Source organism: Mesoplodon densirostris, chromosome 5, assembly GCF_025265405.1.
Source record: "Mesoplodon densirostris isolate mMesDen1 chromosome 5, mMesDen1 primary haplotype, whole genome shotgun sequence".
In the NCBI taxonomy this organism is placed as follows: domain Eukaryota; kingdom Metazoa; phylum Chordata; class Mammalia; order Artiodactyla; family Ziphiidae; genus Mesoplodon; species Mesoplodon densirostris.
Genome location: NC_082665.1, coordinates 59,340,994 through 59,362,372, shown reverse-complemented (window position 1 = coordinate 59,362,372; position 21,379 = coordinate 59,340,994). Strand labels below are relative to the sequence as shown.

The window sequence follows — 21,379 nt, the reverse complement described above, 5'->3', positions numbered from 1 at the left end:
GTGGCCATGGGCTTTGTTTCCGATTTTCTCCTGCTACAAACTATGCTGAGGTGATCCTGCTTGAACCTCTCTGAGCCTCTCTTATACAGCTAAGAGTTTCCCTGGGCCATATACCAAGAGATGGACTTGGGTCCAAGAGTTAGCACATCTCCACCTTAACTAAGTCTTTCTGAATTGTTCTCCATTTTACTCCCCTCCCAGCAATGTATAAATGCTCTATTTCCCACAGCCTTGCCAGCATTTAATGTTACCAGATTTTTCCATTTTTGCCAATCTGATGAGTATAACATCATGTTTTACATCGTTTTCATTGGCAATGTCTCGCTTTCTAGTGAGGTTGAGTATCTTTTTGTGTGTTTATTAACTCTGTGGGATTTCTCACCTTTGAATTGCCTGTTAGGGCCCTGTCTTTCTCTTGGGTTGTCTTTTTCTTATCCAAACTGATTGGTGTTACATTCTGGACACTAGCTGTTGGTTTTGTGTCATAAATATCTTCTCCCAGTCTTTGATTAGTCTTTTCATCATGTTTCAGAGATGTGAATTCTCACCTATAGTACCCGAGAACTTGTGGCTGAATGTATTTACGTTGCATCTCTTTAAAGTTTACTTTGAAGGTTAAATGCCTTGTTCTTAGCAGGCAGGAGGACAGTGCTGGGATCTGGGTACACCCCCCAGCATGGACCCAGCTCTGAGGTTGGAAGCAAGCCCACGGCCAGGCCTCTGAAAACCCAGCCAGACCCACTCCTGCCGGCCTAAAGCCTCAGCCCTGACGTTGTTCTAGAAATTCCACCCCTACGGTTTCCCCCATGCTGAGCCTGGCACGCCCCGCGGCACCCATCACGGCTCGGTGCCTCACTGTTTTATCCAGCAGCAAGCAGCAGAACTACTCCCGAGGAAAACTTGCCCACCTGTCTCCCACCCATTCCAAGTGGAATCTCACGGAGGCTGCATCCATATTTCGCTCCCACTTAACTCACTGGTGGCAATTCATTCTCTCCAAGGTAGAGAAGATGGGATTAGAGCACCTCTTCTAATCCTGTCACTATTGCTACGATCTGCATAAGAATCTTGACATAAGAGGCATTGCTATCTCTGCTATCTCTCCCTTTCTCACTGATCAAAAAAAAAAAAAAAAAAAAAAAATTCCAGGGCTTCCCTGGTGGCGCAGTGGTTGAGAGTCCGCCTGCCGATGTGGGGGACACGGGTTCGTGCCCCGGTCCGGGAGGAGCCCGCGTGCCGCGGAGTGGCTGGGCCCGTGAGCCGTGGCCGCTGGAGCCTGTGCTCCACAATGGGAGAGGCCACAGCAGTGGGAGGCCCGCGTACCGCAAAAAAAAAAAAAAAAAAATTCCAGGCATTCGGGGAGGTTACAAAACATGGCCCAGGCCACTCTGCTAGTAAGGGATTCAATCCTAGATGTTACAGACACTAAGGCCAGCTTCCTCATGTTTTATCACACCACCCAGTGGAGGTGAAGCAAGGAGGAAAGTGGATCCTTCTGAATATCAAGGAGGAAAGTAGCATTAAGTGTTAAGAACTTTGGGGGAAAACGACTGGGTCATCTTATAGTTTTTGAGCCCCAGAGAAAAGAATATTGCCAACAGGCTGACAGTCATTTAGAAAACCCCGGAGGTTGGAAAGTGGCTCTCCCAAGGCTGCTCAGAAGGAGAGGGAAGAAGATGAGGATGCTACAAACGGGATTATTTTTCAAGAGCTGAAAATAATAACAATAATAACAACAATAATGCCACTCTCTTCCTTTAAGATTGAGCTTCTTATGTCAGGAATTATGTTTGTCCTTCCTTCTTTTTTCCCTCCCTCTCATCCTTCCTTTATTAATCCTTAGGGCCCTAATCACTGTGTTTTGCACAGTAAGTACTCAGAAAAAAATTTAAGTTAAAATTTTACGTTAAGAGATGGAGCGGTATACTAGATCACTTTCAGTGTCCACTCTAACATTCTTTTTGGTGGCATGGTCCCCTGCTATAATTAGGACATATTTACATATTTAGGAGCTGATAACCACACTACCTACTTTGGGACCAAAACAGTGAAAAGAGGGGCTCCTCACCCCTTGCTCTGGTGTCTCTCACACTATGCCTATGAGGCTGGGTACAAACTGAGCTCAGAGCCCAGTGAGCTGATCACCAGAGTCAGGCACAGTGGCTCATCAAAAACCAGCTTCCAATTATTTACAGTAGCCAAGATATGGAAGCAACCTAAGAGTCCATCAACAGATGAATGGATAAAGAAGATGTGGTATAAATAGACAATGGAATACTACTCAGCCATAAAAAAGAATAAGATATTGCCATTTGCAGCAACACGGATGGACTTCGAGGGTATTATGAAATAAGTGAAATAAGTCAGACAGAGAAAGACAAATACTGTAAGATAACAATTATATGTGGAATGTAAAAAATAAAACAAACTACTGAATATAACAAAAAAGAAACAGACTCACAGATACAGAGAACAAACTAGTGGTTACCAGTGGGGAGAAGGAAGTGGGGAGAGGCAAGATGGGGGTAGGGGATTAAGAGGTACAAACTACTATGTATAAAATAAATAAGCTAAAAGGATATATTGTACAGCACAGGGAATATAGCCAATATTTTATAATAACTATAATTGTAGTGTGACCTTAAAAACTGTGAATCACTATGTTGTACACCTGAAACTTATAATACTGTTTATCAACTACACCTCAACTTTTTAAAAAGTGATAATGTTAAAAACAAAAACAAAAACAAAAGAAAACAGCTTCCAGAGGAAGAGGGATGCCTTCCCTGCATCATCAAAGGGGCCAACGCTAATTCTGCAACAAGCACGTGGGCTGAGCTATGACACCACAGAGCTAACGGGCTGGCTTAAGCAGAGTATCGGCCCCAACCCTAAGTGAAGGAAACTGGCAGTGAGATATGAGAGGGGCCAGGAAAACTGTGTTTAGAAAAGCAAGACAGTAAAGCAAAAGAGAGGGCACAGTGTTTCAATATCGACTCCCATTTACCTTCCATGTCCAGAAGCTTCTGGAAACTGGCCTAAGTGGAAGAAAGGGGTTCTTGACCTGATAATTAGATAGTAATATCTCTAAGTTCCTCATTTTTGTTCCTGAACATATTTGATTGGGAAGTCAAGGGGAGGAGTCATTTCAGCTCACTGCACCTTACATTTATCATCTGCAAGTCAGATAATTCTTCTTAAAAATGTTTTACAAAGTTCTTTATACGCACCTCATATGCACCTGTGGATATACAGGGAAAGTGTGGTGATTTCCGTTTATCAGAGCAGGAACAAGCTCAAAGAGGCCTGTGAACTTGCCCCAGAGATCTGCCAGTCCCTGTTCCTCAGCCACTACACGGTGATGAGTTAAAAACACCTGTAAAATCTGCTCACGCCTGCTTCTGTGCAAAAGAGATATGGCTTTAAAGTGAGTGATTAATATCCAGTTCCCTTTGACATAGAGTGTCCAGTCTGTAACAGGTGACACACGTGGATGCTGACTCACTTGGTTTCTGCTCGGCCAGTGCAAAACCCCTCCATCCAAAAAGCACCCAAGGGACTTCCCTAGTGGTCCAGTGGTTAAGACTCCGAGCTTCCACTGCAGGGGGTGCGGGTTCGATCCCCGGTAGGGGAACTAGGATCCTGCATGCCATGCGGCGTGGCCAAACAATTAAATTTAAAAAAAAAGGAAACCAAGAGGAAAGTAGCAACAGGCTATTCACTCAGCAACTTGCTCTGGAAGCAGGTGGCAGGAAAGGAGGAAAAGGGAACTGCAGATAAGATATAAACAAGGAAAAGAAGGAGGAAGAGAAACCTGGAATAATCCTCGCAAGGTACAAACTCCTGTGATCAAAGGAGCAATCAAACGGTATGCACCTGGCTGCCCAGAAACTGACTCTGGGGTGACCTAGATGGAATCAGATGGAAGCCAAATAAAGAGGGCTCACTCCATTCAAACTATCAACTGCAGGGAAGAGGGTAACAGACGGCAGGCTAGTCTTGCTTAGGTTTTCTTATCAAAAACATTTCTGGGTCTGGCTGTGAACCACCCTGTCTTTGACAAGGTGACCAGGACCGCCCACCAACCCTCGTGGTCTGGCTGCAGATCCCCCATATTGCACAGAGGCTCATTCTCCTGCATTTCCTGCTTCGTGAATGATGTCACCGTCCACCCAGGTGGCCACCCAACCAGGAGCCTGGAGCCATGCTCTCCCTCAGACCCACATCCAACCAGCCATGAAGTCCTACTGAGGGAGAAGACCTCTGAAATCTCACTTGAACCTTAATTACTCCCCCGACATTGCCCTAGTTCAAGGCTCTCTCATTTGTCACCCAACTTATTACAACACCCTCTAACCAAGCACTCTACTTCCAGTGTTTTTCCTTCATCACACAGAACAACTGAAATCAGAAGCTGACCATGTCAGCCTGCAGATTAAAATCTTTCAGGGCCTCGCCGAAGAACACAGAAACCTTCATGATCTGACCCGTCCCCTCCTGTTCAGCCTCACCTCTGCAAGTCCGCTACACAGTATGCAGGGGCCCTAGCACACTGCTGGGCACATCTCCTAGAACTCTCTGCTCTCTAATCTGGAACACCCCTACTTCATATTTCAAGATTCTTCCTGAGTGTCACCTCCTCCAGGAGGCCCTACGTGCCTCCATCCCCACCTCCGTGGTTATATAAAACACACTGTATGTATCTCAGTGATGGAACATATCACACTGTTTATAACTATTGAATTGCTTCCTCTCCTTGGACTGTGAGGTCCCATTGAGGGCACAGACTTTGTGACCCTGGCACCGGGCATGTTGTTGAGCACATCGCAGACCCTCAATGAACTTCAGGTTGAATCAAGTATAAGACCAGAAGGAGAAACAGAACACTGTGCTCCAGGATGCATTTAGCTGGAGGCCAGGGCTCCTCCCTCTGGCTTTGCAGTACAGAAAATCCATTTCTAAGCACCGATTTCTGCCACTACGCAGACAAAGAATGCAAGCTTGAAGCTACTTACCGGCTAGCTCTAAGCCAGTTGTTCCAGGAGAATTCATACTCTAATGCTGAGAACTCAGTAACAATGCATAAGGTATCTTACCCTTTTCGTGAGCAGGTCAGGCAATTTCTCTTCAGTAACACACTCCTCTGGAATCTTTAGCATGACCACGAATGTTTTATTAGACGACAATTCAAGTATTTCATTTTCATCCTCATCGATATAGGTTACTAAAGAGAATGGGGGGGTATAAAAAGTAAAAGTAAACACATGCATAAAATAATAAACGTATTCACTCCATTGGCTGCTCTACTTAAAAACAAACAACAAATATTCATCAAGGATAAAGCCTGGACACAGTAAGCAAGAAGAAGCAGAAATGCTTTCTCTTCTCAGTAAGGCTGAATAAAGACAAGGGCTCGCCTCTATCATGATATAAATTCTGTTGTTTTATTTGACGCCACAGGGGGCTCAGATTCCACTGAACACAGACTGGGAGAAGGGCGGTGGGAGGAAGTGGGAAGAACATGAACTCCTTTGTTAAACTGACCCTGTAGCTTAGCTACAGGCACAGGTGTCAAGGCAGACGCTGGAGATGTTCTGGAGGGGCCAAAAAACAATGGGGGATGGGGGACAAGGCGCAGAGCAAGGAACTTTGCTGAATCCTCTTCGGTTCTGTACACACGCTGAGGAAGTGACCATCATCGAGCAGAATAGCTTGGGGATTAGTGTGCATGAAGTCATCATCGCTCTCCAGGATGTCCCAGGGCGGGGATGTTGACACACTCTGTTTGCACTCAGAGCCCCAGGGCTCACGGGACTTACATTCGTGGGACAACAGTTGGCTGCTTGTGTTCTAAGGACTATGAGCTAATTGATTTTTTAAGCAGTTAGAGCCAAAGGAAAAACACACAAAGTCGGAGCCAGGAGTTCAAAGCTGGCATGCTGGCACTAATTATGTTCCCCTGGCTTCCTGCCGGGGTCACTCCAACCTCTCCGGCCCTGAGAAAGGCGTGGGTGACTGGAACCAGGTGTTTGCCGTGAATTTTTTTCTGTAATCCCACACCTCAAACATAACATTATCAGCTTCTTTTACTGGACTCTGAAAAGGCCACAGTGTCATCAATTCTGGGTTTATGATGGAAGTAAGAGTCCTGGTCCTTATTCCCTGAGGAAGTCTGAAGTGTGAGGCATGAGAAGCAAGGGAATGTGCAGGAGAATTAACAGAGCGGGCCGCAGGCTGCCAGCCTTAGCAAGGCCAACGCAATGTTGGCCCCTGGCTGGAATCTGGAACTTGGATTTCTGGAGTGTTCCCACGTTTCCTGGTAAGAGTGGCTGGCTGTGCCTCACCTGTTTGCAGAAACAGTGTGGCTTGTGCTGAGCCTCTCCTTTCCTTCTGGGAGTCTGGAGTTTTGGTAGGTACCGGGCAGAGCCTGCCTATGCGACCAACTCCAATAAAAACTGAATCTCTAATGAGCTTCCCTGGTGGACATTTCACACATGTTGTCACAACTCATTGCTGGAGGAATTAAGTGCACTCTGTGTGACTGCACTGGGCAAAGACTCTTGGAAGCTTGCACCTGGTTGCCTCCATATTTTCCTTTATATGCTTTAGCTGTAATAAATCAGTCATGTTTATGACTATATGCTGAGTCCTATGAGTCTTACCAGCAAATCACTGAATCTGGGGTTGATCTTGGGGACCCCAACACAGGGAATTATCCCTGCATCCTTATTTGTTGTGAGTCATCATGTTATTTTTGTCTGAAAATAAAAGTTATGCCATCAAAGCAGAAAACTTGCAAAGTATAGGGAATTGTAGCAAAGCAAGAAAAAAATTACTAATAAATCTTTAATCAAAAGGTCCCCCCTATATTTTATATTATATATTTGAGGTCTTAATGAGAAGGTAATTTATATACTGCTTTTTGTTGTTTGTTGTCATCATTTCTTATCTGTCTTGATCCTTTTGTTGCTGTTTACATATCAAAAGCCATTCCCCACGTGTTTAAAATTCCTTGCAAAGATTATTTAATGGCTGCACTAATGTTCTAAAACCACTCAGTGTTTTTATCTTTCCAATTTATAAATGCTGCTGCAATGGGTATCTTTGAGCTCTACACCCACCACATACATTTCCAGAGTAGATATCATTGCCTCAGAAAGGAATAAGGATGCCAGAGAATGGATACAGGAGTCACAGCACTGCTGAACTCAAGGGCACTAAGAAATGCCAAGTTTGCCATTGTATATTCTTGCCTCCTTTGCCACAGACTAATTGACCATAAGTGCATGGGTTTACTTCTGGGCTCTCTATCCTGTTCTGTTGATCTATATTTCTGTTTTTGTGCCAGTACCATACTGTTTCGATGACTGTAGCTTTGAAGTATAGTCTGAAGTCAAGGAGCCTGATTCCTCCAGCTCTGTTTCTCTTTCCCAAGATTGTTGTGGCTATTCAGGGTCCTTTGTGTTTCCATACAAATTTTAAGATTTTTTTGTTCTAGTTCTGTGAAAAATGTCATTGGTAATTTGATAGGTATTGCAGTGAATCTGTAGATTGCCTTGGGTAGTATGGTCATTCTGACAATATTGATTCTTCCAATCCAAGAATGTGGTATAGCTTTCCATCTGTTTGTGTCTTATTTGATTTCTTTCATCAGTGTCTTATAGTTTTCATGGTACAGGTCTTTTGCCTCCTTAGGTAGGTTATTCCTAGGTATTTTATTCTTTTTGATGCGATGGTAAATGAGATTGTTTTCTTAACTTCTCTTCCTGATCTTTCATTGTTAGTGTATAGGAAAGCAAGAGATTTCTGTGTATTAATTTTGTATCTTGTAACTTTACCAAATTCATTGATGAGCTCCAGTAGTTTTCTGGTAGTGTCTTTAAGATTTTCTATGTGTAGTATCATGTCATCTGCAAACAGTGACAGTTTTACTTCTTTTCCAATTTGGATACCTTTTATTAAGAAATGCCAAGTTCAGGACTTCCCTGGTAGTCCAGTGGTTAAGGCTCTGTGCTCCCAATGCAGGGGGCCCAGGTTTGATCCCTCATCGGGGAACTAGGTCCCACATGCATGCTGCAACTAAGGAGCTTGCCTGCCGCAACTAAAGAGCCTGCGTGCCACAGCTAAGGAGCCAGCACAAGCAAAATAAATAAATAAATAAATGATAATTTTTTTAAAAAAGGAAGAAAGAAATGCCAAGTTCAAAAAGAGGTCTCCAATAATAGCTCTAATGACATATACTTAACTTGTATTATCTGAATGAATCTGTACACGACCTGGCTAAATAGTTGTGCTTGTTAAAATAACAACAACAGCAAAAAAAATAGGCTTACCCAGTCAGCAGAATTTTTATGTTTTTAATGGGATTTAACCTAATCAGTATTTCCATGTAGAGAAAACGTCTTTAAAAAATTGTAGTACATACACAAAGGACACTGGAGACACACAAAAACAGCTCTTAGGCAGCAATATAAGAAATGAGGCTGGAGAGGTAGGCCTTAAATGCCAGATGTCTTCAAGAGATAATGGAGGTTGTTAAATGCCTCCCAGGAAGGAGATGAGGGTAAATCTGCTGGTGACAGATGGGATGAAACGGAACTGGGGGAGATTGGAGGCAGAGAGGCCACTGGATAAGAATGGGAGAGACAGATTTTGATTGACAGCAGTGGGAAGAGGAAGGAAGGAAGGGAGGGGGAAGAGGTGGAAACAGAGCTGGCTGTAAAGGCAGCCAGACTTAGTTTGAATTCCAGCTCAGTTAGTCATTAGCCATGTTACTTGAGCAAGTCACTTAAATCTCTGAAGCAGTTTCCTCAACAGAAATGCCTACACTGTAGGTGATGGTAAAGATAAGAACCACCATATATAAAGTATACAGCACAGAGTCTTGCAGGAGGCAGGTAGTCAATGTTGAAAGTTTCTATCAAGACAGTACCAAGGAATGATTGATAAGACCTGGTCATTATCTAGCTATAGGAAAGAAGAAGAAATCAAAAATGTTCCAAAGTATCAAGCCTAGGTAACAGGAAGAATAACAGCTACTGTATTAAGCATTATGCACAGATACCCTGCTATGCACTTGTAGTTTTTACCTCATGTAATCCTCAAATCAACCCTATTAATTAAATATTAATGTTTTTCTTTTAAAATGAAGACACTGAGGCTTAGAAAAAATGCATAATTTGCTTAGGTCAGTCAATTGAGCTAGTAAGTAGGAGGGTCAAGGTACATTTATAGACACAGATTCAGAAATCATTTATATTTTACAAATGTGGAAACTGAGGCCAAGAGCGTTGAAGAATTTGCCTAAAGTTACACAATTGGATGATATAAACCTGGCCTCATGACTCACCATGAAACTATAAAAGGTGAGCTCAGTGGAGAAGGGGATACACATGACTAGTAGTTTCACATGGATAATGATAAAGATGATGACAGTTATTTCCAGGTAGAGAACTACAGCAAAGTGCATGACTAAAACTCAGGAAAACTATTCCAGGGGGCACCTCTGAGAGGGGATGGTTGCTGCCTTGGGACTAAATGTGCTTCTCAAGGGAAAGAATGAAGAATGAGAAAAGTGAGAAGGCTGAAGACATGCTTCCTGCAGTCACAACATGGAGCCAAAGGCACAAATAAAGTCCTGAAGTCCAGAGTTCTGAAGGCCTGGAAGAGTACAATACAGTGGACAGAGCTGAAGGCTGCAAACAGGGCAGGGGAAGGGAGAAAGGCCATTGGGTTTTATGATCAGACACGTGCTGTTGACCTTTGGAAGAGCAATTTGGGACCAATGGATACAGTGGTTTAGGAGTGAGCAGGAGATAAGATCCAAATACAGACCTCTCTTTCTAGAAGTTTGCCAGTGAAAAAAAAGAGGGAGAGAGAAATATATAAATGAAGTAGCAAGATGCTGATGGAAGATTGATCTGAAGGAGAGACTATGTGAGCACATTTTGAAGAGGCCCGAGAGGATGCTTAGAAAGAAAGGGTGCTATCTGAAGGTCCTCGGGTCAGAAGAAGCTGGAGAGGATTCTATGGAGAGCACAGGTGAAGAGGTCAGTTTTGGGAAGGCAGGAGAACATGAGATGTGAGGGAAAGAGAAGCAGGTGAAAATGCAAAGAAATTTCAAGATACTGGGCTTGCTGTCTGCCTAGGATTTTCCCATGAGTCACCCTATACCAGGGAGCAACCTGTGCAACTTGCTTGTCTGCCAGGACCATGTGATGTCATAAGATGTGATTCTTATTCCCAACTCAAGGCAAAACAAACCTATCCAATACAGCATCATGTAGGAAGTCCCTGCTTGCATCTCAGTACCAGAGCCTCCCCTACTCAGAAAAGCCCGTATGGTAAGAGAGCTGGGGGACATCACGTAAGGGTTCCTAGACTGTTAAAACTGGTCACCTTTAAATCATATTTCTAAGCATCCACCTACTTGTCACAGTTTGGTTTCTGTAACATTTAAAATATTTTGCCCAAACCAAGGAAAGGTTTCACCAGTTAAGGCATTCCTAGGGTCTCTCCCCTCACTGTTCAGACAAATTAGTAAAGAAAGCAGAATCCTTGAGGATGCTTATCTGATTCTCCAAATTGTCCAGACAGGAAATGACTTTGAGAGAGAGAAAACTTTTTTTTTCCTTTACCCTTCACACCAAGGAAGTTATAATTCCTTAGGGAGAAAGAGAAAATCCATTAATACTTTTTTTCCTAAAGAGCTGGGACAAAACCAGACCTCTAGATTTAACGGGAAGGATTCCCTGAGCTCTGCCCGCTCCCCTCTGCCAACCCAAATTGTCCATTTCAAGAAGGTTTCATTGTCTCTTGTGAGCCTGGTGGAGTGCTAGCCTCTCCTCCACACTGGGGACACAGCCCAGGCTCAGTGCCTTAAGCCGAGCCGTGATCCTGAATTTGCCATCACTTCAGTGACGTACCATGGGCAGAGTCGGGGGAGAGCCCACTCCAGGTGCAGGCAAGAAGGGGTGCACGGTCTGTAGAGAATTAATAATAATAAACCTGACCACAGGTTGGTCTGCTTGTGTTATCACCACATCATGGCCATTCCTATCAACGTCAGTGACAAGCTACAGCTCCCCACTGGGCACCTCATTCTGGGTACCCTATTGGCCCCTCCCCAAATTGGATATCTTTCCGTACTGGGATGTATTTAGTGTCCCCTCTGGGTCCACTCCAGCTCCACATTTATTATCACCTCCACCTCTGAGCCTCAGTCTGGGGACTGCAGAGCCCCAAGACAGGAGAGTAAGGAGTTGGGAGAAAGGGAAGGAGGAGGGGAATGGCAAATGGAGGTCCTGAGAAACTTCACTTCTTAATGAACCAGACAGCATCACTTCTTAACGAATGTACATTCATTCTTCTTTTTTTTAATTGAAGTAGAGCTGCTGTCCAATGTTATATAAGTTACAGGTGTACAATGTAGTGATTCACAATTTTTAAAGGTTATACTCCATTTACAGTCATTGTAAAATACTGGTCATATTCCCCATGCTGTACAATATACCTAATAGTCTGGATTTCTTTCTCCCCTACCCACATATCGCCCCTCCCACATTCATTAACGAATGCACAGCCTTCGACTCTCCCACCTGCCCTTTTCCCAGACAGCAGCATTTTCTGCACAGCGCCCAGAAGTTCTACCAATACTGGATTCATATCAACGGGCTTGACAATTGGACAATGGCTGATTTTTGCAGACTGTCATCCCAGAAGTGCCCGCGGAGCTGCTCTGGGTGAAGCTGGGACTGTCATGGAGGGAGTACTGCCCCTGCTCCTTTTTACCCATTACACCCGCCACTGCCTACTAAGACCCTCCCCACAAGCCCAAACTCTTGAAAGTTGAGATGCCAAGTAAAATAAAAGTATTTCCCTGATTTAAAAAAAGTAAAAGTTTGAAAATCTCTCTTATGGCATTAACATATTTTAAACACAATTTTATAACCAAAGTGAAAACAAAGTTTGCACCCCAAGTGTTAAAAAACTCTTCCCTGAATCTGATCCTGTGAACTCTCACGTCCCCCTGAGAAACTGTGGAGGGAAATGGAATCCCTTCTTCTGCAGGTTGCTCTTCGTGATTTGAAGAGGTCAAATGACTTTCTGAGAATGAAAATGGAAGACAGCTCTTGGATCTTGAGCTTTTTTTTTTTTTTTTGGCCACTCGGCTTGCAGGATCTTAGTTCCCCAACCAGGGATTGAACCCGTGCCCCCTGCAGTGGAAGCATGGAGTCTTAACCAATGGACCGTCAGGGAAATCCCTGGGTCTTGAGCTTTAGAATCTTAAATATCAAACCAACCAAATCTGTGGCATCATCCTTTGTTATAGGCCCCTGATGCCAGCCGATGGTTCAGCCAACTTTTAGGACAGCACTGGCTGGTTGTGATAGGACAAGGCTGTGTGACTCAATTTCAGTTTCAATATCCACATGTGGGAGATGATGGGAAGAGGGAGTACCAACACTCATACCAAAGCTATTGTCCTCAGTGTGATGAAGGAGGGGCAGCACTTCTTATCAACTTCTCCCTACATCAGGACCAGCCTCGGGCCTCAAAGACACAGCCATTCCACCTCAACACTGCCTTAAGTAACTAAGCAAACATGCTGCCTGCCTGGGAAGCTCACATGCTAGAGGTTGGCACACCTCATCAGAGTTTTCCTATTTCTTCAGGTACTGTAAAACTTTGAGACAGGAGATGAAAGGGTTGAGACAAGGAGGAACAAGAGGTGAATGAAAATGCAGTTCCTTAGGAGAATTCCCAGGGTCCCCTCTGGAGAAACTCAGGGGCTGCCATTCTTGCTCTCATCCTGTAACTTGGTTTGCTATGGAGAGTCCAGCTCAACCCTTATCTTGTGGTGAGTGGGTCACCCTCACAAGTATCCCAGTTCCAGAAGAGCCCCCCTCACACCCCTGTACCCTACAATCACCCACACATAGAAATGAAAGCACTTTTCTTCTTTCCTATTTTGAAATTGAAATATTGCCCACTGGGCGGGGGGGCGCTATATGTATGCATCATAAAAACCTTAATACTGATAATCATAAAAAAATTAGCAACTACCTAAAAGGTTTTAAAAAGATGTGGAAGGGCTTCCCTGGTGGCGCAGTGGCTGGGTGTCCGCCTGCCGATGCGGGGGACACGGGTTCGTGCCCCGGGCCGGGAAGATCCCACATGCCGCGGAGCGGCTGGGCCCGTGATCCATGGCCGCTGAGCCTGCGCGTCCGGAGCCTGTGCTCCGCAACAGGAGAGGCCACAGCAGTGAGAGGCCCGCGTACCGCAAAAAAAAAAGAAAAAAAAAAATGTGGAAGAGTACATCATGCAGTTATAAAAATTATGTTCACAAATAATTTTTAATGAATTGGCAAAATGATCTCAATGTAACATTAAAATCCTGAAGGTGAGACACAGGATGATAAAAAACAATCTGATCGCAAATTATTTTTAAAATGCAAGTAAGAAAAAGACTAGAGGGCTTCCCTGGTGGCGCAGTGGTTAAGGATCCGCCTGCCAGTGCAGGGGACACAGGTTTGAGCCCTGGTCCGGGAAGATCCCACATGCCACGGAGCAACTAAGACCGTGTGCCACAACTACTGAGCCTGCGCTCTAGAGCCCGTGAACCACAACTACTGAAGCCCACGCACCTAGACCCCGTGCTTAGCAACAACGAGAAGCCACCACAATGAGAAGCCCACGCACTGCAACAAAGAGTAGCCCCCACTCACCGCAACTAGAGAAAGCCCGCGCACAGCAACAAAGAGCCTACACAGCCAAAAATAAATAAATAAATCTATTTTTTAAAAAAGAAAAAGACTAGAGAAAAATATAACAAAATATTAATAATGTGGATGGGCTTTGTGGGTAACTGAACATGTACTATGTTCATATTCATAATAAAAAATAAAATGAGATAATGCATGTAAAATATATATTTAGCACCATGTGAGTTTTTGTGTTGTACCATATACAACACAAATATAACAGTGATTTCTAAAATAAGTTAAAATAATGACAGCTTACAGATACATGGTTCTATAAAGTTTTTTAAATGCTTCCAAATACATTATTCATCATTTTACCATTACAATAATATACTAGGTATATCAGATAAAGTTATCGTTATACAATAATTACCTTTTTACAATAATTATCTTTACTAAACAAATTATTTTAAAACCTTTTCAAACACGCGTGGGTAAGATACAATAAAACATAGTGTTTATGGAAATTAAAAATTTAAGAAATCTTCAACATCCAATGGGTAGAGTTTAAAGTAAAACAATGACCCCCATACTTTTTCCAGAGTTTATAAAACACACAAAAAAGAAAATAAAAAAGAAAAGCAAAAATCATGTATCTCCCATCTATTCAACATATCGCAAACCAGTTTTAAATTCATATTATAAACAATGAAGTAGCAGTGGGTACGTCTTTGATTTCAGTGTTTAAGTCATAAGCATTACATGAGTTCTCAAAATGCATCAACTTAGTCATGTTTAAATCCTCTTACCTCCAATCAGACATAAGCTTATGATGATGACTATAACGAGACCTAGGAAAACAGAGGTGAGGACCATCCACAGTTTGCACTTTCCAACCAAGTTCTTATTACAGGAGTTCCAGGGGCTTTCCTTGTCAGCCTGGAAAGCAGAGGGAGACTTAGAGGCAGTCATCTGGTTTCAACAAACATTTTTTAATACTCACTATGGGCCAGTGACACAGAAACGAAGGCAGCAAGATCCTGACCTCAAGGGGCTCCACCCTACTGAGTCAAGTTTACAAAAGGACAGAATGGAACCTCACAGAGAAGTTAGCAAGAAAATGCTCTGGGGACTCTGAGGTGGGAAGGACAGGCAGGATTTTGAAGGATGGATAGAGAAAGGCATTCCAAACCCAGGAAAGAATATCCTCCGTGTCGACTCATAATGAAATTGGCCAAGAGATGCACCTGATAGGAAGGTGGGTTTCAGAGGCAAGTAATGAGAGTTAAGATTAGAGGGAGTGAAAAGGTCGAAACATATTTGAGAGGGTCTTGAATGCTGCCAGAGCAGTTTGGACTTAAATTGCGTGTACTGGGAACTCACTGAAGGTTTTTGGCACACAAAAGCTGAGTAGAAGATTAAGAGAATGATGTCTAGTTTAGACCAAGAAAAAGCTAAGAACCTTCTGCTGGGGCCCAGACTCTATGTAATAAGGGCCTGGAAAGGGAATGAAAGGGAGGACAAGGACGGGAGAGATACCAGAAAATAAGCTGTAATGTGTGTAGTGAAGCAGAGGGCGGGGTTAAAGTAAATAATTTCAACCGCTCTGGTCTACTGAACACCAACACCGTTTCACTTCATCTGAACAGCCCTGCAAGGGAGGTATTAACCCATTTCAAAGATGCAGTTGGGAGAGATTAGCCAGGACTAATCCCTGCTGCGTGACACTGCCCCGCTCACTCGCTCTCCCATTGGTCTAGAGCGTCCCCCAGGCACTGTGTGGGGCTCCAGGTTATGAGTGCGCCCGGCCACCTCCACTCTCAGTACTGCCACCTGCCCCTAAAAGGTCCCATTCCTCTTCTCCTACTTCCTACATGGAGACCATAGAAAACAATGGAATATGATGCGGAAAAAATGTGTTTCTGTATCAGGATCCCAATCCCAGCTATACCACTTAAAGGCCGGGTGACTATCAGCAAACTCCTTACTGAAACTCACCAGCCCCAAGGTCCTCACCTGTAAAACACATAAGTAATAAATCTAGCTCACAGGGCTGTTATAAAAACTAGAGATCACGCACATGAAGCACTTGCTAAACAAGGGTAGAGTGGAGGTCAACTTCGGAGCCCCTGAGCGCACTTGACACTGGCTCTCAACACACAGGAGCCAGTGGTTACGTGGAGTATTCACCTGCCTCACCAAGCGGCCGCAGGCACTTCCTGAATCCGTGCCTCGTTAACTTTCTCTTCCGTCGTGATTTTAGTGGCAGCCATCAGAAAAGGAAACTGTCCACGTAAGGACTACAGTTTAATCTTTCTCAATGAGAGGGTCCAAGCCTGCATATCAGAATCACGTGAAGGGCAATTTAAACAACAAACAAACACCTAGGCCCTACCTGGACCCAGGGGATCAGATTGCAGGGAAGGTGGGAGCAGCCCCCGTTTGTCAATGTAGACTTCCCAAGGTAAATCAGCTGCTTTACGAGAGGTGGGCCCCTGGTCTGGAGCCCCCCTGACCTTCAGGAACCTGGTCAAATCTCTCCTTTCATGGAGGTCTCCCTACCAGCCCACCCGTGGAGAGATCTCCCAGTACACACAGCTCATCTGCCGCTGCCACTGCCTGCCTTGTCTGGTTTCAGGTCCGACTATAAACAGATACTGGCCGTATCTCCCTAGGGAAAGTGAAACCACATAGAAGGAAGGGTGGCTCTTAAAATTCCCCACTCTTGTATCCCATACCTGTGCCTCATACAAGTAACAGGCCCTTAATAAATGTGTGTTGCTTAGTTACAGTGGGCGCCCCAAATTTTGAGAATGCGCTTTGAGAAGTTCTAGAGTAGAGGTCACACTATGGAGCCCCTGCATGCACTGGCCCTTCGGGTGGGGTATGAGGGGTGCAGTAAAGGCCCCGTCAATATCTGGACAGAGGGAGACCCTCTTGAGGTAAGTGGGTGTGGAGTCCAGGGACGGCACCACCGCTCACCCCTACCCACAGACTGAGCATTGCTCCAAGGTCACCAAAGCTAGAGGCTCAACAAGACACACAAGAAAGAGGAGTCCCAGTACAAGAAGCCTTGAACTTCTCAGGGGACAGAAACATATCTTCCTATTTACAGAGCTCCTGAGACACATGCCATTTTCAGTCCTTGTACAAGACACAGCAGGAACCATTAAGATTAGTGCAAAATGAAATGGTTTGGAGTCTCAAATGAGCCCATGAAGGAGGGTCAGTGCACCTCTTTGGCCCTTTGTGCCTTCACCTATGCTATCCCTTAGAGACCACAAACTAGGACGCTGGTGGTGTGAGGAGACCAATACTCTGACTTCCTGGGGGAACTCAGCTCAGAATTACATAGCCCTCCTCTGTAGGAAATGCCTCTTCCTGTCCAGCCCATCACTGCCATCCTACAGGCTGGCCCCTTCTCCTGTCATCAGCCCGAAGGCAGAGACCACTATCCTTTGAATGACTAAACTTCACATATTTTAAGTCATCGTAAAATGGTCTGTCAGACACACCCAACCCATCAACAGAGTACAGTGCTTCTCAGCGCTCTGCGCACTAGAATCAACACAGAAATTCTGTTTTTTTGAAGTGCCCCCAGGAGAGTCCACCCTGCCTTGAGAGAGCCTCTCATCCAGCAAATGCATGCTACCCATGCACACTGAGCCATGAACAAACAACACCTCCTTCACTGCCTTCTTTAGCATTTCTTGCCCAAATTCTAGGTCATAAGGAGAGGCCATAGGCAGGTTTTTCTCCAGAGTGGCTTCTGAAGATTTTTGCCAACTGCATCTTACACTCTATGACTGCAGTATATGGCCCAAGAATTTTTGTGACTTTCCTCTGACTATTCCCCCAGATATATTCACATCCCTCTTCAAATAAGGTCCAAATACATGACATAAGGTCCTAAAACAACGGCAGGACTACATATCTCTTGGATACAGAAAGCTTTTCTTCTCTTTGGCTCAATTAGGAAAAGGTATTATATAGATCAGGGGAAAATATTCTTAGCACACAGTAAAATCTATACTTTGTAATCTTCATCGTGGGGTTTAATCCACTTGTTGACCCAAACACGAAAGAGCCAGTTGATTCTTGTCCTAAATTCTGAACAACATATGTCAATGGGCTAATTTTCAGCTAGCCCATTCATATATGTATTGCCTGCCTCAAAACTACCCATGGATTATTATTGCTATTATTAAAATGATGCTGCCATCCCTTAAAATGCCTCTGGGACTTCTACCTGAAAACTGAGCTCAGTATCCATGAAATGAGCCATAAAAGACAAGTAGTCTTACTCAATTAGCCCTAACGCCTTTTCCAGTTTTGACCCAGCTATATTGCCATGTTTACAGTGATGGCAGGCAAAGTGAAGTTCAGTGGCTTACAATCCTTTTCCCTCCAGCCCCAAACCCAAATCAAGAAACAGAAGGTTCTTTCTACTGCTTTTGAATACCCTCCCAGATTATCCCTTCCAAGTAAGAAGATACCCATGATATGGGATGTCTTCTTCCCGATGATCCCCAAACTGTTCCCTGCTCGTCACGCATCTACCCATCTGCTCACATCTCCCTCATCATGCCAGATATGCTACTCAATTCCTCATATTTCACCTATGTTCCACAACTTACAGAAATTAGTAATAATATATAACAGGCAATTATACATAAATTAAGTTTTATATATATATATATATATAAATTATGTACATATATAGACATATAAAATAAATCAACAAAAGCAGCATAGGTTTGAAAAACAGCCTGCGTTCAACCTCAGAGCCACCACTGGGTGAACTTGAGTATTTTGGTAACTCCTCTGAGTGTCAAGTTCTTCACTCAGTTTCTTCTTCTGTCAAATCAGAATGCCACCCCCTTCCTCTGAAGTTTGTTGTGCTCATTAAACGCATTTATGTAGCAGAATTGTTTGGCACATGATAGGTACAAAACATATGTTTAATAAAAACACATGGACTTAATGCTACATTTCAAAACTGGAAATCTTAACATACAATTTAAAGAGACCTACACACAAAAGTCTTAAGAGTCTGGATCTTGTGTTTCTGGCTACGTTAGTTGACTTTTCTATTCAAAATACACTTCAACTGATTCTATGGAACCAAAGAGAATGATTAACACACTAGATGAGGATTTTTTTTTCCTCTTTTAAAAAATTTTTCCTCTTCACGCATTTCTAGAATGTTCTCCAAGTGCTGATGTAACCCTTCATATTCACGCCATTCTGTCCCTCACACAGCTTTCCTATTTCCTACACAGCTTTGTATTTCCTACAAAGCTAGTTCACAAGGAAGTCTCAGATATCTGTATACACCTGGCTAACAAGGAAGTAATTAAAACATGAAAAAGCAATCTCTACCAGGTAGGTTAAATGATAATAAAATACTGACACCCTGTATGTGTCCTGCACGGTCTACTCCTCCACTGTATTCAACATGCATTCCCAGGCCTCACAAAGAAGACTGGTTGGCCACATTACATTACCACCAGTTGACAGCTGGGAAAATATAGACCTTAATGCCTTGCCTTGGGACACACCTTTTAATAGGGAAGTTGTCACCAGAATTCAGATCTCTGGATTCAGTCCCAAACCACGGAGTCCGTGGGGCGTCCTGGGTCTATCTGACATGAGGCAAATACTCCCAATTCCCATTCCTAGACATTGCCTTGGAGGATGCATACAGCAAGTCCACAGTTGCAGCCACTTGCACAGAGATCAAATCATCTTCCTCCAGCTTTCATTTTTCTATGGTATTCATCTTTCATTCAAATATAAGGTACCAAATTACTCTCCAGGGTACCTATAAAAGCCGACTTTACAGTATTACTAGGAATCAAGGAGAAAGCAAAAGCAATGCTTTCAACTTCTGAATTTCCTTCTTATCCCCGAAATCAACAGTTGAGCTGCCAAAGGGATGGCAGTAGAGGAGAGGGCCCTAGAAAAATCAGGTTGGAACCATATGTGTATATATGCGGAGTTCCATATACCAAGTAAACATCAAGCCAGTTAGAAGGGTTAATCAGAAGGTAGAATTCAAAGTCTCTGCTGTGTTACAAGCATTTGATCAGAATGAATCATTTTCCTGCCCCTGTTAGACCTGAATCAGAAGAGTTCAGCCTAAACATCACCAGTGACTTTCTTAGAAACTGAGATGAGGCCAAAGCAAATGAGGCATAGTCTTGTTCTTTGAGACAAGAACTTGGAAATTATTTCCCTTAGTTGAGCGGGGCAAGTTCACCCCCCAGGCCTTCTGTACTTGCTCTTTTCTCCCTTCTCCCCTACATCTCTTCCTGTGAAATCAAATGGCCAGAATGAGAGAAGACAGAAAGTGTAGACCCAGGGGATGGCGAGCCGGGATGGGGGATGGTGGGCGGTGGGTGTAGGCTGGGGGAGGGGGGAGGGGGAGGGCAAGTAGCAAGGCAGTATAGGAAAGGAAGACAAAGAATTCTCAAGAAAAGGGGACACCAGTTATCGCTGGTTCTCCCTACTGGAAAAAGAAAAACCAAATTAAAAGTTAAATAACTTTTTAAAACCACCTCTACCTCTGGGGATTCTCTCTCTGAAGAGAGGAGCCGCACACCTCCCGGATAAGATTCCTCAAGTTCCTTGGAGCCGGAGGGATCCGAGGGGCCTCGGGCAGGCTCAGGGTAGAGGGCATTGTTGTGGCTGCTCCATTCAGAATATTCCAGCGCGCACCACCGGCGCTTGGGGTCTGCTGCACCCAGAGAGCTGGCTGGAAACCGGAAACTGTGCCAGGCCCGGGTCCTGGCCGGCAGCCTGGCTCAGAGCCCGTCGGATAACGCCGCCAGAGCGAAGACGACCTTACCTGAACTGGGCAGGGCTCCTCCTCCAGAGCAAAGATGCCCTGGACGGCTCCATTGAGAGGCGTCTGCTCATCTGGCTGCCCCCGGATTACCGAGAGCTCCAGCTCATCTCCTGGCGATGGGGGCCTGGGCCCCTCCATGGACGGGCAGAGGATTAAACAGCCCGCCAGGAAGCAGGACGCATACACCCGAGGGTGCAAAGTGGCCTCGCGCGTGGCTCGCCCTACGTCCCCGGTGGGCGGGGCGGGGAGCCCTCGGGAGGTGGGCGGGGCCTGGTGGGCGTGGGGGGCTGGAGGCGGACTTTGACGCCCGGGAAGCTCCCCTAGCTCCCGCCAGGTGCCGCAGCCTTGGCCTGCTGTGAGCTCCGGAACACAGCGGAAAAGGGCTGTTTTTCTGGTTTGTTCAGGGCGCTGCCTGCCCTGCCTTTTGCTATTTGTACATATACAAAGCAGAAGCTGAGCCGAGGGCCTGATTGGGCGTCGGAGTGTGGCATGGATGAACTTTCCACCCTCCTCCAGGAGCTGTGTCTGTTGCACGGGCTTGCCCCAGTTTTCGCTGCCTAGCAAAATCTCATTCATTTAATCAATATATAACTGTGAACATATAACTGTCTCCTGCGTGCCAGGCATCGTGCGAGGTTCCGAGCCAATGAAGGTGCATAATACGAATACACTCCTTCCTCTTACGAGTCAAGAGTCAGGCAAAGACACCGTAATGAGTGGTGGAGGGAACAGCAGGCTCAGGAACCAGGCTGCCCAGATTAATCCCCTCTCACAGGGTTCCTAACTGCGAGACCTTGGACTTTCGTCTTTCTGTGCCCGGTTTCCT

General features: G+C 44.7%; 1 protein-coding gene across 2 annotated transcripts in view; it reads right to left on the bottom strand.

The window, feature by feature from the left end:
- C5H3orf52 (chromosome 5 C3orf52 homolog) overlaps window positions 1–20,802 on the bottom strand; it is a 32,565-nt gene extending 11,763 nt beyond the window's left edge. For both annotated transcript variants that reach the window (XM_060098929.1, XM_060098930.1), the window contains exons 1-3: window positions 20,554–20,802; window positions 14,513–14,642; window positions 5,097–5,224 (exon numbers count right to left, since the gene is read on the bottom strand). In XM_060098929.1, coding sequence (XP_059954912.1) covers window positions 5,097–5,224; window positions 14,513–14,642; window positions 20,554–20,691 — 396 coding nt within the window. In that variant the 5' untranslated portion in view covers window positions 20,692–20,802. The remainder of the gene's footprint in view (window positions 1–5,096; window positions 5,225–14,512; window positions 14,643–20,553) is intronic.
- Window positions 20,803–21,379: the final 577 nt, after the last annotated feature.